The sequence below is a fragment of the Benincasa hispida genome, chromosome 4, assembly GCF_009727055.1.
Source record: "Benincasa hispida cultivar B227 chromosome 4, ASM972705v1, whole genome shotgun sequence".
NCBI classification, from domain to species: Eukaryota; Viridiplantae; Streptophyta; class Magnoliopsida; order Cucurbitales; family Cucurbitaceae; genus Benincasa; species Benincasa hispida.
In genome coordinates, this window is record NC_052352.1 from 50097883 (window position 1) to 50118637 (window position 20755).

Below are 20755 nucleotides of genomic sequence, written 5' to 3' on the forward strand. Positions count from 1 at the left end.
TGCACAACGAAAAAATAGGAGACAACCCTAAACAAAGTCGGTAACACTTAGAAAAGGACATAAAAGTGGAGAAAATAAAAGAATGAAAATATTTTGCAGAGTCAACAATTCAATTCACAACAACCTATCTGAACTCACAATTGGAGAGACATACTGAAAGACAATTCAAAGATAAAAAGACAAACCAACCAGCAACAACTGTCTTAAACAAATATAGCCAACATCGAATTCAAGTCTTTAACAGCTATATATAAAATGTAGTTTCTAACAATTAGCGTAAATTATTTGCTTTGTTATATATATAACATGTAGTTCCTAGCCATCGGTGGAAATTTTCATAAAATGTAGTTTCAAACAAAACAAAACCACTTCGTTAAACACAACAAAACTCTTTGAAATGATTGGGTAATTATTTGGTTTTTGATTTTAATTTTTGAAAGTTAAGTCTATAGACACTATTTCCACCTTCAAATTTCTTCCTTTGTTATATATATATTTTTTATTAATGGTTTAAAAAACCAAGTCAATTTTTTTTTTAAAAAAAAAAATTAACTTTAAAAATTAACTTTTATTTTTAGAATTTGGCTAAAAATTCAATAATTATACTTAAGAAAGATGCAAATCATTGTAAGAAATGAAGAGAAAATAAGTTTAATTTCAAATACCAAAAACAAAAAACAAAATGATTACCAAATTGGGTCTTAGTAAATCAAATTTCGATATTTTTTTCAAATTTGATTAACAAGACTTTCAATTAACAAAAATTAATTAATTAATTAATGAAAACAAGCCAGATTTTCAATTTCTACATAATTTAAATTCATAATTTTTTTCTATGAACTCATCTTTTTTTCTGGAAATTTAACCATAGACTAACAAAAAAAAAGGATTAATTTTAATATTATTAAAAATACCAAAATAATATTTGATGAGAAAGTAGGAAAACTAAAATATAATAAGCTTTTAAGTATCAAAACTAAAATGGTATTTTAATCTAAAAAAAGTATTTTTAACCAAAATTATATATAGATGAAGTGTACGAGTCCTTGAACTTCATATTTTCCCTAAGTTTCCAATTATGTGTCTTGGTCATAATTTATATTATTTAGAAAAAATAACTCATTAATTAGATATGAAATTGAATTTTATATCTAATGAGACTCTAAATCTTCATTTTTTGTCTAGTAGGTTCATAAATTTTGAAAAGTATCACTTAAACGGATCTATTAGACATAAAATAAAAAATTCAAGGATCTACGGCACACAATTCAAATTTTATGATTTTATTAGACACATATTTCACAAAATAGATACAAATTTAAAAGTTTATACACTAAACTTCTGAATCTGCCACGGTTTATGTCCAAGTCATTGATATTTTACCTCACAAAATAAATTTAGATATGAGAAATTTATTATTTTACCTTTATAACAAATCTTTTTTTCCATTTAGAAACTCTTTGAAAATCAATTCAAATATAGTCTATATCTTATTAATTTCAAATTTTAATACCATAAAACATAAATATATGAATATTTGCAATGAATAACAAGGAAACACAAAGAGAGAACTAGAAGCACGCAATTTGTCGAAACAAACGTCAAATTTTAATCCCTATACTTTCACTAAATATTATAAGATTTATGGAAAGAATATGGAACAAGATTGAACATTTGAAAATACATGAATAGAATTTAAACAAGTAATTTCAAAATGCATAGATGAAAATGGTATTTTAATCTAAAAAGTAGTCCAAATCACATGCAACAGTCTAGATAAGAAAAAAAATCGTCGAATTATATCATTGAAGAATAAATTAACATCAAATGCTAAAATACATAAAATTTAAGTACTAAAAGAACAATTTAAAAGTCTAAAGGACCAAAAGCAAAATTTTATTTAAAAATTTGCCTAATCAATGCTCTCACTTCATGAATATAATGAAGGGCATAGGTGAGAGCATGCCCCAAACTTCCAAATTTGTAAAAACAGCTACATGATGAACTATAATAATTCCATCATCTTTATAATGTATAAAAAAATAGAAAAAGAATTAAAAATTCATGATTTTTGTTCTTTTGGACCATGGGAAAGAAAAAGAAACATAAGCTTATACTTCAAGCAACAAGGGTGAATGAAAACATAGGAAATATCAAATTATAAGGTTTTAATAAAGTGACATGACATGCACTTGCTTACAAACCTTTTTCTTTTTTGGGAATTATAAGGTAAATAAATGACCCCATTGAATTTTTCATATGCCTTTTCCCATTTAAATAAAGAGTAATATTAGGATGCATCTAATCACCATATTTTTTCCTTATTTGTCACACAAATATTTTTTTTAAAAAATACCACGTGTCACGTTCCAATTGAATGGCAACCAGACTGCACAGAAGATAGATGTAGCCGACTATACCAAAATTTTTCTCTTAAATAAATAGATTCTATTATTTCCAATTTGAATTTTCCACCCACCAACCACCCCCACATGAACAGTGATTTTTTTTTTCAACTTGATTCTCTTGCTTACTTGAAATTTGAAATTTTGATAAATTAACGTTGTGCCTGTAATTTGAACTAATTAACTTTATAATAGATTCAACGTTCAAATGTACTTTCTGTTGTTGATGTTTCTCCTATATTTAATTTGATAATTATAGTGTGGGATAATATAAGTTTAAATTAACACTCTTTTCAAATATAGGAAAATGAAGTAAAATATTTATAAATAATAATAAAATGTTATCATCTATCATAGATAGATTGTGATATTTTTTTTAATTATTTATAAATATTTTTAACAGTTTTATCATTTAAAATAATTTTCTTTAGATTTAATAGTGTATCAATTTTTTTAAAAAAGGAAAGAAATATTAAAAGCGTCCGTTTTTAAAAAAGATGCTTCAAATATAGTATATAATAAAATGAGAGGTTCAAATTAAATTCATATACATTTAAAAATGTTATTAATCCTTATAAATGTGAACAAAAGTTATAGAAATGTAAATCTTTGAGTTATTTCAAAAACAAAAGCATGCTCAAATAATAAAAAGATTGCAGCTTTGCCCAAAGAATTTATGCTAAAAAGCGCTTTTGGAGAAAGTAGTTATCTCAAAAGAAAAAAAAAGTAGAGAGTAAATCTTCTTATCTTTATAGATATAAACCTACATTACAGAAATTATTTTTTTAGTAGAATATAGGATTCAAGTTTTTAATTTTAAGAAAATTAGCATACATCAATTCAAACAAAATTTAAATAATTAAGGTCCTATTTAGTAATTATTTTATTTTTAATTTTTGTTTTTTAAAATTAAGTTTATAGACATTACCGTTACCTCCAAATTTCTTCATTTGTTATCTACTTTTCACTAATAGTTTAGAAAACTAAGTCAAATTTTGAGAATTAAAAAAGTAGCTTTCGAAAAGATTTTTGTTTTTAGAATTTGGTTAAGAATTCAACCATTGTATTTAAGAAATATGCAAATTATTAAAAGAAATGAGGATGAAATAGGCTTAATTTTCAAAACAAAAAACAAAAATCAAATGGTTGACGTAAAGAAAAATCCCCAATTTAATAACTAATTTTCTTTATATTTTCTACTTTTGAAGATGAATTGACTCTACTTATTCCTAATTTCTTTGATTTATGATTCAACTTTCAAAATCTTAATCAAAATTCAAAAACTATTTTTAAAAAAGTATTTGAAAAGGAGAATAATTTTTTATTTTTTGTGAAAGGAAGTGTAAATTCATGGCTAATCTTTAAAAAGGGAGGAAATGGATAGGTGGTGATAGAGTAAAGTCTAAAATGCATAAAAAAAATGTAAAGAAATAGTAATATGTTAGATATGAATTAGGTTACCTAATTCTTTGGGACTCTCAAATCTCAAGATATGTCAGCCTTAAGATTACAAATTTACAAGGATTAGTTGAAGCTTGACAGCTATGGCTATTGGTATCACCAGTCTCTTTCTCACTTTTAATTCATAAAAATTAATACTAATTTTAAGAATATACTCAAATTTACAATGCTACCCTAAAAATACAAGCATAAGATGTCAAATAATGAGAAAACAAATGATTCATTGAAGTTAACCATCATGAATTGGTCTAACGGTAGTAAGAACATGGTCAAAGGGCCAAAGGGTAATGGATTTAGCTCATAGTGGCCACCTACCTAAGATTTAATATCCTATAAGTTTCTTTGACACCCGAATATTATAGGGTCTATCCTTGGTAGTCACATACCTAGGATTTAATATCCTACCGATTTTTTTGGTATGGTCATGTAGATTGTCCGATGAGATTAATCGAGGTATGCGAAACTGGCTCAGACACTTACAGATATCAATAAGATAACAATTCATTAAAGTTTAGATTGAAATGTAACTTTGGTTTCAATGCTATTTTAAGATTAATGAAGTTTCAACTGATGATTTTGTTTCTTATATCTAAATTACTTTCAAATCTTATGTTTTAGTCTCTATATTATTTAAGTATTTTTATTCTTGATTATTTTATTAATCATTCAACTCGATAATCTAATCTTCTTTGCAAATCCAACCTTTTAACTTATTAAATATAGTTTCAAATATTTATCGAAATGGAAACATATTGACTTAAAAAACAAATAGAAGGCATGCAAAATTATTCTATTAAACAATTCTTTTAATTTGGATTAAAACAAACCCCTTATAACTTCTTAAACCAAAATAAAATAAATATAAATGCTTCGATAAGAATATGATTTAAACTAGAGGTGAATATTAACACACTTTAAAACCAATTCGATTGACTAAGTCGACGTCAAATAATAAGTTTATAAGCCTTATCGCACGGCGTCGATTTTTGTATACCGAATATTATTTCATGTTTAATTATCCAAAAGTTTCGATTCAATGAAAATTAAAATAGATCTATAAATTATTCACTTTGATGTTAATTTAGATGTTAGATTAAAATAATTTATATGATTATTGAAAATGAAAACATATACTTTTACAAAACAGATAATGATAGTTATTCAAATAAAAGAAAAAGAAAATAAAGAAAATAATATTTACTCATAAAAAATTAGTAGAAATTAATTTAAAATTTTAATATAGCAATATAAGGAAAAAAAAACATCATGACATTTGGTACTTAAAAATATATGAATTAAGAAAGGAAGAAATAAAGAAATTTAAATAAAATACAGACAAACTGCCCGTTGGTCAGTCAATTGCCACAAAGTCGCACACAACATTTAATATGTTGTTTCATTTTCTAAAAACCAATCGGTCAATTTCACCGTTGATTTAAAAATGGTAATTGTTTCGAGGACGGATTTTAAATATAGAAAAATGAATCAAAATATTTATAAAATATAATAAAATTTTAGAATTATTAATAATAGACGTTGATAGACACTATAGACTTCTGTTAGTTTCTATCAGTGACATTATTATGTCTATCAACGACTATAATTCATAGTTCCAAAATTTTGTTATATTTTATGAATATTTTCAGCAGTTTTACCACTTGAAATAACTTCCCTTATTTTAAATCGTAAAACTGCTACAAAAATTTTCAAATACACCAAAAATCACTGTTATGATAGACATTATGATAGATAGATAGATAGATATCAGTATCTATCACTAATAGACAGTAACATTTTGCTATATTTGTAAATAAACTATATTTTCTTGAGAAAATATAGTAACATTTTGCTATATTTTCTTGAGAAATATTAAACTAGAAGACACAACCATTTAATCAACAACTAAGATTTTATTCTATTTTATATATTATAATATATTTTTTTGACATATACTATTTTATTTGAAATCAGAAGTTCACGTCTGTACTTTTACTTCTCGTACTAACACAAGACAAAGAAAAGGAAAAAAGAAGAACAAACTCATATGCTTATATATATATATAAATTGAATTTGCCACCTAATCTTAAGTTAAATTTATAATATTGTCACGTTAGCTTCTTGCATACATTAGCTTTAGTCAGCTTTCTTATTATGACAAGAGAGAAACCATTGTAACCCCTTCTGAAAAAAGATAAAAAAAACTTTTTTATACATGTAAGTAACACAAAAGAAAAATCTACAAAGACAAAAAAAATACAATAATATGTGCCCTAATATAGACTTTGTAGGAAGATGTTGATGAAAATGTCACGATCTTAATTTTATGAAAATATTGGAAGTGTTATCAATGTTAGATGAAAATATCGATTTATCTCTCATATGGACATCAAATTTAGATACATGAAAATGTGAGCATGTAGGAAAAAATTTTAAATTGTGATATTTGTAAGGATAACTACATATATTTACGATGTCTATCCGTGATAGATCATTGATAGTAACCGATCGTTATTTATCACTGATAGATTGTAATATTTTACTATATTTATAAATATTTTAATTTATTTTACTATATTTAAAAACAACACTTTAAAAAAATTAAAATATTAATTCTGTTACCATACTTTAGAATTTGTTTCATTTTAGTTTCTTTTAATTTCAAAGTTAAGACTTTAATCTTGTACTTTTGATAAAATAACTTAAATTTAGTTCTTAGAAGTTAAATTTCTCAAAATTAAATTTGGCATTAAAAACCTGTCGATATCCTTGATTTCTGGGGACATGGCAGAGAAGAGTCGAGAAGACATGCTATTAATACCCAAAAGAAATATTCATTAAAAAACATACACTCTCCTAATTCGGGAGAAAGTCCATTACTTCCATGGCATGGAAATTATATTTATTGTTTCCATAAAAGTAGAATTTATTTAAAAATTATATGGAATTGACGAAATAAATAAACAATAATAATAATAATAAAGAACATTGTGGGTCGAATAAATGTATTAAAAAAGAGAGAAAATATTGGTCAAAAAGTTGCTGAGAAACACATATGGAGGTGTTTTGTTTATATCGAGAAAAATAATCCCAACACTCAAATTAAATATACGAAAAATAAATTTATTAAAGAAAGTAATAGGTTTTAAAGCAACCCAGTCCCAAAATAGAATCTTACTTAGATTGATTAACATTGAAATTCCCCAAGTATGCATCTAGTTTCATTATAAAAATTACCATGCTAATTTAATGTATCTGTATTTTTCTTATATAATTTTCTTTAGTTAACAAAATTTAGGGTAAAATATTGAACCAACAATCCATAATCATCATTTTCTTAATTGATTTACTCATGTTTCTATGATTCACAATATTGGAGTTGTTTTTCGTTAGTTAATGTGATAACTAGGGAGTTGGTGTTACAAAAAGAACCGAAGGCAAATGAAGTTGCAATCAATTTATCGTTGTCGCCTTTTTCTGTTTTGTTTGTTGTAACTACCAAACCAAAGTTTTTTCGTTGAAAATGAGTGCCTGTATAAAAAGAAAACGAATGAGAGAATGACGAGAACTAGAGAGAGCAAGACATTCATTCTGTAAAGAAGTTTAAAGAAGAAGTAATAAAAGAGACCCTTCCGATTTGCACAGTGGACATAGGCCTTTGGCTGAACCACTTAAATACTTGTGTTCTTTCGTTCTTTCTCTATGCTCGTCTAGCTTTTTCTAAAGTATCGTGTACACAATCGTTTAGTTCCTCTTGCATCGTTTGCACGATCGTCTAGCTCCGCTTTGCATAATTTATACGATTATCTAGTCCCTCAGTAGTCGTCTATACGATCGTTTAGTTCCATACAACTATCATCTACACGATCGTCTAGTGCTTCTTAATATCATTTATATAATTGAACTATCGTCTAGTTCATCAGAGCTTTGTCTACACGGTTGAGCTGCATCGAAGTAAACGATTGAAGAGTTTTGAAGCTTAAAGAATACAATTTTCCCTAAGTCTTGAAGAGAAGTTGACCGTTAATACTGAGTAATTTGAACCTGCAAACAAGAGGAACATAGTTATCTGGGACAACAGTTGGTAGGAATTTAGAAGAGGAATTAGATCACGTAATAAATTTGTCAACTTATTCTCATCATACAATAAAAGTTTATCGACCGTGAATCAATGTTAATATAAATTAAAAAATCGGTAAGAATGAAATTGAAAAAAATAGTTGAATAGAGAATTGAGACGGATATATCAATCCTAAAAAAAAAAAAAAAAAAATTGTGCAGTACCGTTGAGATTTGCTTAGGACAAATATAATTTGTTATAGATTATACATTGTATCTAAGCAAATAACAGACAACATTTATAATTTAATTATGCTCAACGGATCAAAACGAAAAAAAGGGGAAAAAAAAAGAAACAATCTAGAGAGAGATTTTTAGAGATGAGATCTTATGTCGAAAGTCATGTTACTCATGTCGGAAATGACGTGGCAATGGACATAGGTTGATAATTGGTGGGGAGCTTATTTCCATCCTTAGCACTCTCCAACCCTTAAAAAATATATATATAACCAAAAAAAAAAAACATTTTTAGTCCGTGCGTGTTGAATTCCGATTCTATTTGGTTCATAAGTTTCAAAATGTTATAATTTTAATTCTTAAATTTTGAGTTCGACTTCAATTTAGTTTTAAGGTTTCAAAATATTATAATTTTACGGTTGAAATGAAGTTCTTGAGTTTCAAGATTTACACTTTTAACCTTTAGTCTTTTTTTTTTTTTTTACTACATATTCATTCTCCGTCACTAATTAATGTTTATTAATTCATTTAAAAGGATTAAAGGAATTATAACTAATTATTTTTTTTATTGCTATTAAAATTAAATTAAAATTTCATAAAGTAAGTATTTTTAAGTAAAAAATTGAGTTTAAAAGTGTACCTCATATCTAAAAGGTAAAATCGTAGAAACTAGACCCAAAATTTAGATACAGATTTTTTTTCCCTTTGATATATGTATTGTTTCTTGAAGTCAAATCATTTTATTTAAACCCTAGACTTTTACTAAATGTATAAGTTTGTGGTAGCCATGAAATTTCTAGTACTATGATAGTTTATAAAACATGTGTTTAGTTTGAGATGTAATTGTTGTATAGTTTATACGATGCATTGAAAAAATATACCTTTGAAATTTATCATTTACATATGAAAATATTCCGATACCTTCTAGAGTTATTATATTACTTTTGACTATTCATTTTTTTAGTATAACAATTCTAAGGTATAGAGATTTGAATTTCAATCTCAAATGGAGTATATGTCTATTATCGTTGAACTATGCTTATGTTAGTTATCTATGGTTTTGTTGTCAATATTGATAGCGAGATTTCAATTTTATGAATATGTAGATGAATATAACGATTATCGAAAAATATTTCTATGATAAAAAAATGTATAAAAATGATTGAAATTAGTAATTAAGTTATTTTTACTTTTAGTTATAATATCTTTTTAATAGTATCCATATTCATATTTGAGTTCGATAGATGAGATGTCTTTAAAGTTTTATATGTATTTATAAAGAATTTCAGAGATATCAATTAATCCTTGATGTTGAACTCTTTGATTTACGATCCTTGACCTCGTTATCTTACGCTCCAATTTATAGATATTGACATATATAGATATTTGATGTTTCAATCCATGCTAATGAAGTAAAAACAAGAGGACATCTAATTTTGATTCTGGTAACCCCTGTTTTGTGTAATTCTTCCCAAATTTTATGACATTGATTTAATAGATTACCAGCAACGACTTCCCAAATGCATATAATTTCAATGGTGATTTGATCAACTAAGATGATTTGTTTAAAACAACAAACCAACAAAAATACTACTATTCATTTGTTTCATTCTATTTTGTCTTGGAACTATTTTGAAAAACCATTCTATCAAAACAATTTTAAAATTCAAAAAACCATATTTCATTCAATTTTGGTTTAAGATGTTGATGGCTACCATACAAGATCTCAATTTCACAAAAATATCGATATAGTATCTACGTTTTTTTAAAACAAGTTAGAATGATTATCATTTATATTATATTCATGTTAATGTCGTTTAATTTTTCATGTTTCATGATTTTTTTCTTCGACATAATGAAAATGTTGATTCAATTCTCACGTCGATATTGTAAAATAGCGATAAAAACATTCACAACTACAACCACCTCGAAGAAAGATAAGTATTATCCAATGCAAACAAGCCTAGATTTGAGAAAATTATGGATAAGTTTGATTTAATATTAAAAATGAAAATAGAAAGATGGGACCAGTTGCCAATCGAATGTCGCCACATCATCCCATCCTCCACGTGGATTTTGTCTTCCTCTCCTATCATTCCTCTCTTATCAACTTAAACAATAATCATAATACAGACAAAGAAGAAAGAGTTGATGAAAGATGAAGCTTGCATTGATATACAAGGAAGTATATACATGTTAGATTGTGATCACCATTGAAAAAAAATAAAAATAAGAGACAAAAAAGCTAAAAGAAAAAAAAAAAAGCTTCCCTCAACCTCTGATGAGCTTTTTGCTCAGCAGGGTGGTTGTTTCTTCCACAAAGTACTCAAATTAGTCAAACTTTACACTTTTTTTTTGTTGTTTAAACCCCTATATCACAAAACTCCCCTTTCATTCTGTTTTGAACAGCTTTCACTGCAGCAACTCTAGCAGCATTAGCCGCTCTATTTGCAGCTACTACTGCCTTGTTCACCTCGTCGTCCACCGGCTCGATCTTAATCGCATTCTCTGCCGTCTTCCGAGCAGCCTAATGGAGTGTTATTGTAAACTAAATCAGCATAAGAATTGGCAACAGAAAAACAGCAGCTATATGAACAAACTTATCACAGTTACCTGTACTGCTCCAAGGACTAAATCAGTAAGGGGGGGAAGAGGGTTCTTGAGATGACCGGCATCCCATTCGCCACATCGACTCTCGATGTTTCGGAATGTGTACATGCCGAAACCTTGCTTCTGCCCTTCATGCCATGATCCTTCATAACAATGCCCATTGGCAAAGTGATACACACCAAATCCATGTATTTTGTCCCCAAAATACTCCCCTGCATATCTATCTCCATTCCTGAATAGTATATACCAATCATCCAAATCAAATTTAGAGATATCATTAATATCATTAGACACTCAATCAATCATTTTAGAGATATCTCATAAACATTGAATTGAACAACTACAACCAGATCCAATCCAGAATGAATGGCTAAAGAGAAACTAGACATAATGATGTATAAAAGAGAAGATGGAGATTCCCCAAGAAACATTTAAGATCATGTACTCTAAAAGGTCAAATGACAAATAAACATCAAACAAAAGTAATGGCAACTCAAATGTAGAGTTAAAGAGTTCACCTAAAATGGTAACAGCCAAGGCCGTGCTTAGCGCCATGCTTGAACTCGCCCACATAACAGCTGCCATCAGAGCAAGTTTGTATACCAATCCCATGGCTCTGTCCATTATACCATTCCCCTGCATAAGAATCCCCTGTGTAGAACCTATAAACCCCAAATCCATGCCTCAAACCCTGCCTGTATTGGCCTCTGTACCGGCTTCCTCTTGCCCAGCTCTCAATTCCATACCCATCGTATCGGCCGTCGATCCAATCCCCTTCATACCTTCCATTCGCGAAGTAATTGTAAACCCCACTTCCATTGCTCTTCCCTTTATGAAACTCACCTTCGTAGAAATCCCCATTACTGTAGAACTCGACCCCTTCTCTGATAATTTGCCTCTTCTTCTTGGTTTCCAAATTGGGGTTCGGACTACCAATAAACCATTTCACCGGCTTCGCATTGCTACTCGAAAACCCAAACCGTCGCGCATTTTCATCCCATGATTGTTTCAAAATCGAAACCGTCTGCTGGATTAAACCCTTGTTTTTGTTGGCGAAGAAGAGCGCAATCGCGACGAAAACCAACGCCAGTAGAAGATTCTCCGAAGTCGCAATCTCTTCCTTCCGTGTATAAAAGAAGAAACAGAAGCAAGAAATGGAGGAGAGAGTGAAACAAGCAAGCAAAGCCAAACCCATAACAGGGTTAGTAAAACACATCGACCAATTCCTCGCCGATGACCGGCTCCGACGAAGCTTCTTGTTCTTCCGATTCCGGTCTTCATTTTCGTGTTCGATTACATCCTCTTCCGTAACCGAAGACAGACTCTGAATCGAACGTACAGTGGGGGATGAACGAAGAAGCGAAGATTGAGTTCTTGTAAGTTTCGCCTGATTCTTTTGGCCGTCCATCGGAAGAGAGAAAAGAAAAAAAAAAACCCAAATACAATATCAGTTCCCAGTATCAAACAGATCTTTCCCCTTTTTCCGTTTTTCCGTTTTCCCGTTTTCTCCGTTCAGTAAGCTCTGTATCTCGAGATTCTTCTAATAAGAAAGGCAGTTTGAGAAGCCGGCGTCAACAACATCTCCGGCGAACGGCGCACGATAATCAGAGAGAATTAATGGCGCAAATTAGGAAAGAAGCTCAACAAAACTCAGAGAAGGTTTTATAAGACTTCACTTCCCTTTGCTTCAAAAAAGGAATAGGGGCGGGCGGGTTTAGATTAAAGGGAGGGAGTGAGATTCAATTTGAGCCGTGTGATGGGAATCTAACGGAGTGGGATTTAAAATGAATAATAACCGTTGGATGAAGCGCGATGTTGCCGGGAAGATATGGTCGTCGGATCAAGATTCGGTCTTCTTTTTCACTTTAGTAATGACAGGTGTGGCACGTGCTACCACAGTCTTAACCAAATAAAAACTCACTTCAAAAACTGAAATTATCCTATGTAGTCTCTACCACTGTTAACCGTCCAAGTAGATTGATCATGACCATTCATCTCAATCTTACATGTGGGACCACTTTTGAAGGGCTCTGATTGGCGACGCTGTGGGACCTTGGCAGTTTTTTTATTATTATTATTATTTTTCAAATTTCACGGAAAATGAACAGGTCTCAATCGGGTGTGTCCGTGTTTGTAGGTCACGTCTATAAATTGTAGCATTTATATTTATTCTATTTAATCTTACTCTTTTTTTGGAATTCTAATTAGTAAAAATAAAAAAACCCCTTTTAGTAACGTAATATTTTTCGGATATTTCAATTCACACACTAAATTTGCATGTTCCGACCATTTATATTTGGAGAATAAATTCAAACATATATTTCAATTTTTAATTTTAGTATGGGAGTAAAGTTCTTTCGAAATTCTTAAATATTGTTGGCCCGAAGAAACATGCACCTGGGTCTTGAGTGTTCCTCTGGCCTATTCAACTTAGTTCAGTCGCATCGTTATAATTAACTTGGTATCGAGTTGAGTACACTCTAATGTTTAAGTTAGTACATGAAATATTTAGTTCAGTTAAGCATAGAGAGAAATTAGAGTTTCTCACATGAGCTTATTAACTTGTCTTCCCTTGGATTTGTCAAAATAAGACTATTTTTAAGGCTCCCCTTTTAACGCCCGTGTGAGGTTATGTGTAACACCGATGGTGTTAGGGTAGATGTGACTCTTGAGGTTGTAGAGTGTTAGTACCAAACTCGACTTGGTTATTTCCTCTTTGATGAATTTCGTTAGCTAGACTGATCAAATCGGAACCGAGGAACCCTTTTGAGACACATGAGCTCCTATCCAGACTTCTATTTTCTTTGGATTTGAGCTCATTCGTGAACTTTTGATCTTGTTTGGAACAACCCTCAATAAATACTAAAAAAAAAATAATTTAATTTGTGCAATTAACTACATGAGTGTTTATTGAGTCATTAAGTCCTAGTTACAACACTACAAGTTCTCAGTATTCGTCGAGCAAAAGGAGAGAGAGGGATTCAAACCCTAAGTAGTTTTTTGTTTCAAACATATAGTCGGAACATCTATTTAGGAACTTTTAGTGATTGAATAAAGAAAGAGAAGACAACTATTTTTGTTCAGTACTTTACTAGATAAGATATACCAAGAAAAAAACCTTTTTGAGAATGTTTATAATAAAAGTTACCAAAGATCTTCAAATCAAATACAATAAATCTAACTTAACATTAATCCATTGGGAATTCAAAGTAGTCATTTTTTTTTTTATGTCGAAAAGGTCTTTTAGTTCAAATACTTTTCATCAATTTTCATGATTTCCTTTTAATAAAGTATCGTCTACAAATATTATAGAAAAAGTATCGTTTACAAATATATAATATTTGTATACATTTTAATAATTTTCTATTTTCTCTAAAGATTTTCATCATACATCAGAATTTGACATTTTACCATGGGCATAAGAGGTTTCAAACCTGACTTTTTTTCAAAGGTTTTCTAAGTGTGGAATTTTCGAGGGTTAATGCATATTACTATTTATAGAATGATTTTCCACTGCCAAACTTTATTTCTTCATTCAATTTTTAGGAGCACCAACATATATACTTTTTTCCCTAATTTCATACTTTCTTAACTAGCCTTAACACTTAAGTCAAACACTTATTTAGTACTAAATAATTAAGGTTGAATTAGAGATTACATTGATGCATTTATCTATATAGATAAAAATCTTGATACATCTTAACTCTGGTATTAGATAATTGGAGTTCAATCTCAAAACTAATTACTCATGTATCTTATAAACATTATGAGGTTCCTTGACTTTTTCTATACGAGATTCTTAACATGTCTTTGAAGATAGTACTTCTTTGGGTTCAACATTTTTAGATTAAATTCCATTTTTTAAACCAAAAACTCTTTAGGATTTAATGGACTTTGATGCCATGTTTGATTACATGGAGTTTTATCTCACAATAAGAAAGGTTTTATTTGCTTTTGGACAACTTTTTTCATTCTTATAGTTCATTTTGATCCATAAAACAAATTTTTGTGGAGTTTATAAATTTGTCAATCTTAATATATTAAAATATATATTGTAGCTGTAACATCCCGAGTTTTCGAAAAAAAAATTATTAAGCTAATTATCTCCAATTATTAAGTTTTGGTTTCCCTTTAATTTTAGGAATTTGGGATTAAATTGAGATAATGTAAAGCCTCATCGAATAATTTGAATTTAAATGATCAAAGGATTGAATTAATTATCTTGAAAATATTGGATTTTACTTCCTATTGATTTTAGAGATAATTGATTTATTTGGTTTTAGTTGATATTTTGATTCGTTAATTAAGAAGGTAGAGGAGAAGTTGGAATTATGAAAGAGTTTAAATTGAAATTGGAATTTAAATCCAAAAGGATTTGGATTTTGGAATTGGATTTTGATAAAGGAAAAGGGAAAAGGGTTTTTTTAAAAAAATATATAGTTGATTGAGTGCCTAGAGTTTGAGAAAAGGAAAAAAAAAGTTATTATATAAGATACCTCAGTTAGCATGAAGTGAAAAGAAAAAAGAAAACAAGGGAAAGAAGGTTTCGTGAAGCGCTCGTCAGCCATCTTCTCATGCGAACCCAGCCAACGTTGCTCGCTGTGCCTCGCCGATCCTCGGTAGCTCCCCACATCACTCGCTGCGCCTTGCCAATCCTCGACAACTGCCCACGTCGCTCCTTGCACCTCGTCGATCGCCGCGATTGTTTCGCCGCCCAACGCCGCAGATCGTAGGCATCTGTCCTTTCCCGACCTTGTTTGGTCGTTTCGTGCTGCTAGCTGCTGCCTGCGCCAACCACAAACCTGCCGTCGGCCACTAATCAGTGCTGCCACCATCTTCGTCAGAATCCTAGATTTTCATGGGTAAGGGTTTCGTTTGTAAGGTTAAATGAATTTTATTTGGGTGCTTGACTAAGTTTTGGACTGTCCATTGGGTTTGATTTTAGTTCTGGCTTAATATTTAGTTTACTCGTAATATTGGGAGGCTAGCTTGGAGATTTAAAGGACTTTTGGGTGCTTTCTAGTGGGGCTAAAGTTGTTTCGATTAATTGTGGGTAAGTCAAGGTTTCAAAGCCCCCTTTGTTTGGGTAAATTATGTTTGGCTTGGGCCTAATGAGTGAAATTTGAGTTAGATTTATGTTCTTAGATTTTAGTTCAAGTAGACTGTTGGAGAGTGGTTGTTGTGATAACTTTCTGGGCTTAATTTGAGGTAAGTGGTATTATTACTGGTGCCTTCGTGCCAGACGTCCTAGATTAGATTTATCAAGTTATTTAATGGACTCTAGAAGCATGATTTAGACTATGTGATATACTTTTTGTTGCATGAGAGTTATGAGTATCATGAGCATGATTGAATTTACATGATACGTTATGATTTGTGCCGTGGGATCATTAATGAAATTTATGTGATGCATGATTAGACCAACATGAGCGATTTACTATCTTGCCTTGACTCATGTTTTATTTTAAGGGACCGACGAGTCCAGTTTCATGTTTTAATGGTGTGCCTTTAGGCCACTAGACATGCATGAGCCGATGGGTTCATTTTCATGTTACGATTCCGTGAATCGACAGGTTCACTTTCATGTTTTTCCATGCTTTGACGATGTGCCATCAGGCCATTAAATATGAAGGTTAAGGTGAGATAGGTTATTGATGCGTTGTAAATGTGATGAAATAATGGTATGAAATTGCGGTGATGAGTTATGCGTTGCACATGCAAGTTTTCCTAGTAAAACCCAAGTATAAATCTCACTAGGTTTCCTGGTAAGTTCAGGGTTGAACACAGGGACTACTGAGTTACTATGTGAGGGTAAATTTTGATTCTTTTGCGGTGACAAAAACAAATAAGTTGGTTGGTGTGTTGTTTAAGTATATTTCCTATGCGACGGATTTGAGTAAAGAGTTGATAAAAATGAGAATTACAATGAGTATGCGGTGAACGGGTTGAGAAGAGATTTAGCTAACACTTTCTAAGATTGCATTCAAGTTATGCGATCATGCTACACACACACAACAACATGTCATCTCTCAATGCAAATGCCATAGTTCCTATTTCTAGGACGCATGTGATGTATATGATAATGTCGATAGGACTTATGTCTAAGCCTCTATTCTTGTCTATGCGATGATGAATGATGTACACAAACACAAGGTGACTGCATACTATTATATCCTATTTCTAGGGTGCATGCGATGCGTAATAGCAAATAGAACTTATGTCTAAGTATCTATCTCTTGCTTATGCAGTTCTAATCTGACTCTCTCAAGCCTAGATTCTAACCTGACTCTCTCAAGTCTAAGTTTTTTCTTTAGACTACTCTCTCAAGTATCTCTAAAGGGTGAATGACGCATACATAAGACAAGATAATCGCATAAAGTGAAGATCTTAGGTCATGCTAGCTAAGTACTTCTCAACCCATTCGGGAATTTAGCTACTCAAGAGAAATGTGAAGAGATTGAACATAAGTTGAAATGAAATTTTCATTGTTTATAATTAGATGCAGAATACAGAATGACAATAAGAATGTAGAGATAAGAAGACCGGTAGCAATGTCTTGCTTCCCGTGGCCTTTTACACTGTCTCTTCACTTCAACTCTATCCAGAAGAATATCCTTTCTCTCGCAAGTGTTGGCCCTCTCTCCATTTGTAATGCTTCTTGATAGTCTTTCGAGCTGTCCAGGAATGTTCTCTCGGCGTCTTCTTCTCTTTGCTCGCCTCCGCCTTCTGAGTATAAGAATAACTACAGACTAACGGCTGTCTATATTGTATATGATCTATCTTCTATATGGCGAACTCTTTAACAATGGTGGCCTTCGGTATTTATAGAGCTTCAAGGTGAAGAAGCTTTCCTCTCTAATGATTTCAATGATGGGCGGTCATTAAATCTTCTGCTCTGATGCGCCAATTAATGGTCACCGAAAAGTTGAGTGTACTTGCTACAGTGTGTCGTTAACGGCTTGTCAACTAAATTTAGATTCGACCGTCATCAGTTTTCCGTCCCATCATGATTTATTAAGCTTTCACCTTGATGCGCCATATTTATGCGGCCACCTTCTTGAGCTGCTTCTCGCGAGTGCATACGATCATAAACTTTCAATGCGCACGTACACCGAATTCCTTGGATCGCAATGTAACTTGTGCCAACGCATTTTTCCTGTATAAAATAAGTAAATTAACTACTTTTATGCGATAGGCGCATGCGATCGAAATTTTTTTAGTTTAACACTTTTGGACATGATTTTGTATATTTTGACCGTTGCATTCCCTCATTGTTTTACTTATTTGCACTGTAATAACGTGCATTTCTGTCCTCAATGTTAGAATATTGAGTATTAGTACTGAGTCTCTGAAGTTTTACAAAGGGAATAACAGTTGGAGATAATTCTGGGTTAGGCTTCTCAAGGTGAAAATCATCTGAATAAACAGTCTTGATATAAAGGAAAGAAAAAGATTGAATTTATTAGAGCTCAGAATCCAGAGTCTTATGGCTTTACAGGTACCTCCTCTAGCAATTCAATCAAAATAGCCAATCATGGTCACAATCCTTGATGAATCTATCACTACTGTGGAAGAGTGGGCCATAAACGACCATTTTGCTATTAACTATTGGAAACTCTACACAGATTTACCTACTTCATAAGGGCTATCAACTTCTTCTCTCAAAAGGGTCCTCATAAAAAGTAAAAAATGAATCAGGTTTGGAAAATGAAGAATGTTCAAAACAAATGCAACGTTGTACTGACATTCCTTAGATCATCGACTAAGGGAGATTGGTACTTTGATAGTGGGAGCTCTCGTCACATGACTGGTGACAAGAATTATTTGTTTGAACTCAGGGTTGTATACTCGAGAAAGGTCACATTTAACAATGGTGCTTCTAGTAAGATCATTGGGAAAGGCAAACTTAATAACCCAAGTCTTCCATCCTTAAATGATGTAATGTTGGTTGAAGGACTTATTGTCAACCTTGTTATCTATGGAGTCCTAACTTTGTCTCGCATATTTGTCATATTTCTCAACAAAATGTAGCAAGCCTTTGGCATAAACGCTTTGGTCATGTGAGGATGAAGATGATAAAAAAATCACTAGCTAAAAATGCAATATCTGGTCTTCCATCTTTACCTGCGTCGACTGGAATTATTTGTGGAAATTGGCAATCAGGTAAGCATAATCACTCTCCTTATAAAAAAATGTCTCACTCAGGTTCTACACGAATATTGGAACTTCTTCACCTGAACCTTATGGGTCCTACACAATTAGAAATCTGGGAGGGAAATGGTATATTTTAGGTTATGTCGATGACTTCTTCCGATACACCTGGGTTTGATTTCTTCGTGAAAAATCAGACACATTTGTTGCTTTTCAAACTTTTTGTCTCTAGTTACAACGCGAGAAAGAGTTAAATGTGATTTGAATTAGGAGTGATTATGAAAGGAAGTTTGAAAACTCTCATTTTGCTGCCTTTTGTAATACTGTTGGAATTCATCATGAATTTTCAGCTTCAATCACTCCTCGGCAAAACGGGGTTGTGGAAAGGAAAAATTAGACTTTACAAGAGATGGCTCGAGCGATGTTACATGCTGAACATCTACATTTACATTTTTGGGCAAAGACTTTAAATACAGCTTGTCATATTTACAACCATGTTGTTTTACGTCCCGGTTCCTCAAGCACGATCTATGAAATATGGAGAGGAAGAAAACCAAATGTTAGATACTTCCATATCTTTAGTAGTACTTGTTATATTCTGGTTGATAAGGAAGCCAGACGAAAATGGGATTCTAAATCAGATGAAGGCATTTTTCTTGGATATTCAACAAATAGTCAAGCCTACCGTGACAATAAACGAACTTGATGTGTGATTGAGTCAATTAATTTTGTAATTGATGATAGTGAAGATTCATTTAACTCTATTCCTTGGGAAGAGGAAGATTTTGGTTCTCTTCTACTTGTTAATGTAGATGTCCCTAACAACTCTACAGACATGTCAACTGACATAAATTCTGAAACTCCTATGGAAGACGACAGGTCTGTTGAAGTGTATGTTGAGATTGGTGTCCTAATTCTCCCGGAGTCTCGTTGTTTGTAATTACACACATTGTTTTATGAATAAAATAATTTCATTCTGGCATTTACTCATATCCAATAAACAAAACTCCATGGTTATCTTATGTAAGTTTAAGCATGTATATGTGAAATACAAGTGGATCATGCCTTAAGTGATAATCTAAATAGGTCTGTAGTATAGGGATTTAGGTGGGATACCTGATCCTGGTGACACTACGGATACAACCCGCTTTATAAAAGTTTGCAAGTGTTGTAAACTATTATAGATGGTAGATCCTGACCATTCATGTGAAAACATGCGAGTGAAGGTGTCCTGTACAAAGAGTTTGTATAAGATCGGACCACGAGATGACTAGACTTTGTATATAACGCCGTTGATACTGGAGACTTACATTCTCACCTAAGCGACCATAGGTGGACACGATCTCAATCCTGAGTGTTTTGGGAACTCTTGCCTTTGAGGCGGTCCTTTCATTTGATAGTATGGATTAAGAGTGGCCATATTTGCACAACAACATTGCCTACACTTTTTGGGGACTTGTATTGATCTGGGAGCCGGGAGACTCATAATCACAAGAGAATTCACTCTTCCCACCGATGCAGGGACAGTAGAGGGATTGTTCCTTTAAGGGCTGATTTCGGGGCTTGAACATAGTGGCCATAGCTTCTCTTTGGGAAGAGAAGACTTAGTTCATTAGGACTATGACTTATGTTTCATAAGAGGGAATCATGGTACTTAAGGAGTTAGAAGTAACTACAGGGCATAAACGGTTATTGGTCGAACTGTACTTATGAGTGACTTGTGAAGGGTTGTTGCACTGCTGATTGGTAAGATGGGCACATTAATATATATCTGTAGTAAGGAGAGCTCAGCGTCAATCTTTAGTGGAGTGCCTGGCAGTTAACGGATGGTGGA

At 31.6% G+C, this 20755-nt stretch overlaps 1 protein-coding gene across 1 annotated transcript; it reads right to left on the reverse strand.

Annotated features, from left to right (window-relative positions):
- Positions 1 to 10308: 10308 nt before the first annotated feature.
- Positions 10309 to 12464, reverse strand: LOC120074995 (MORN repeat-containing protein 1-like). Its single transcript, XM_039028125.1, has 3 exons — positions 11289 to 12464; positions 10774 to 11002; positions 10309 to 10687 (listed from the first exon to the last, which is right to left on the reverse strand). The coding sequence occupies exons 1-3, from the start codon at positions 12176 to 12178 to the stop codon at positions 10523 to 10525; spliced, it is 1284 nt and encodes a 427-aa protein (XP_038884053.1). The 5' UTR covers positions 12179 to 12464; the 3' UTR covers positions 10309 to 10522.
- Between the last annotated feature and the right edge of the window lie 8291 nt (positions 12465 to 20755).

What these genes read in the sequence shown, in the direction of transcription:
- LOC120074995 (XM_039028125.1), bottom strand. Translation starts at nt 12,178, where the DNA reads ATGGACGGCCAAAAGAATCAGGCGAAACTTACAAGAACTCAATCTTCG. An exon ending in CTTGGCTGTTACCATTTTAG is followed by an intron (nt 11,003 to 11,288) that starts GTGAACTCTTTA and finishes TATACTATTCAG; the next exon opens with GAATGGAGATAGATATGCAG. An exon ending in TAGTCCTTGGAGCAGTACAG is followed by an intron (nt 10,688 to 10,773) that starts GTAACTGTGATA and finishes ACACTCCATTAG; the next exon opens with GCTGCTCGGAAGACGGCAGA.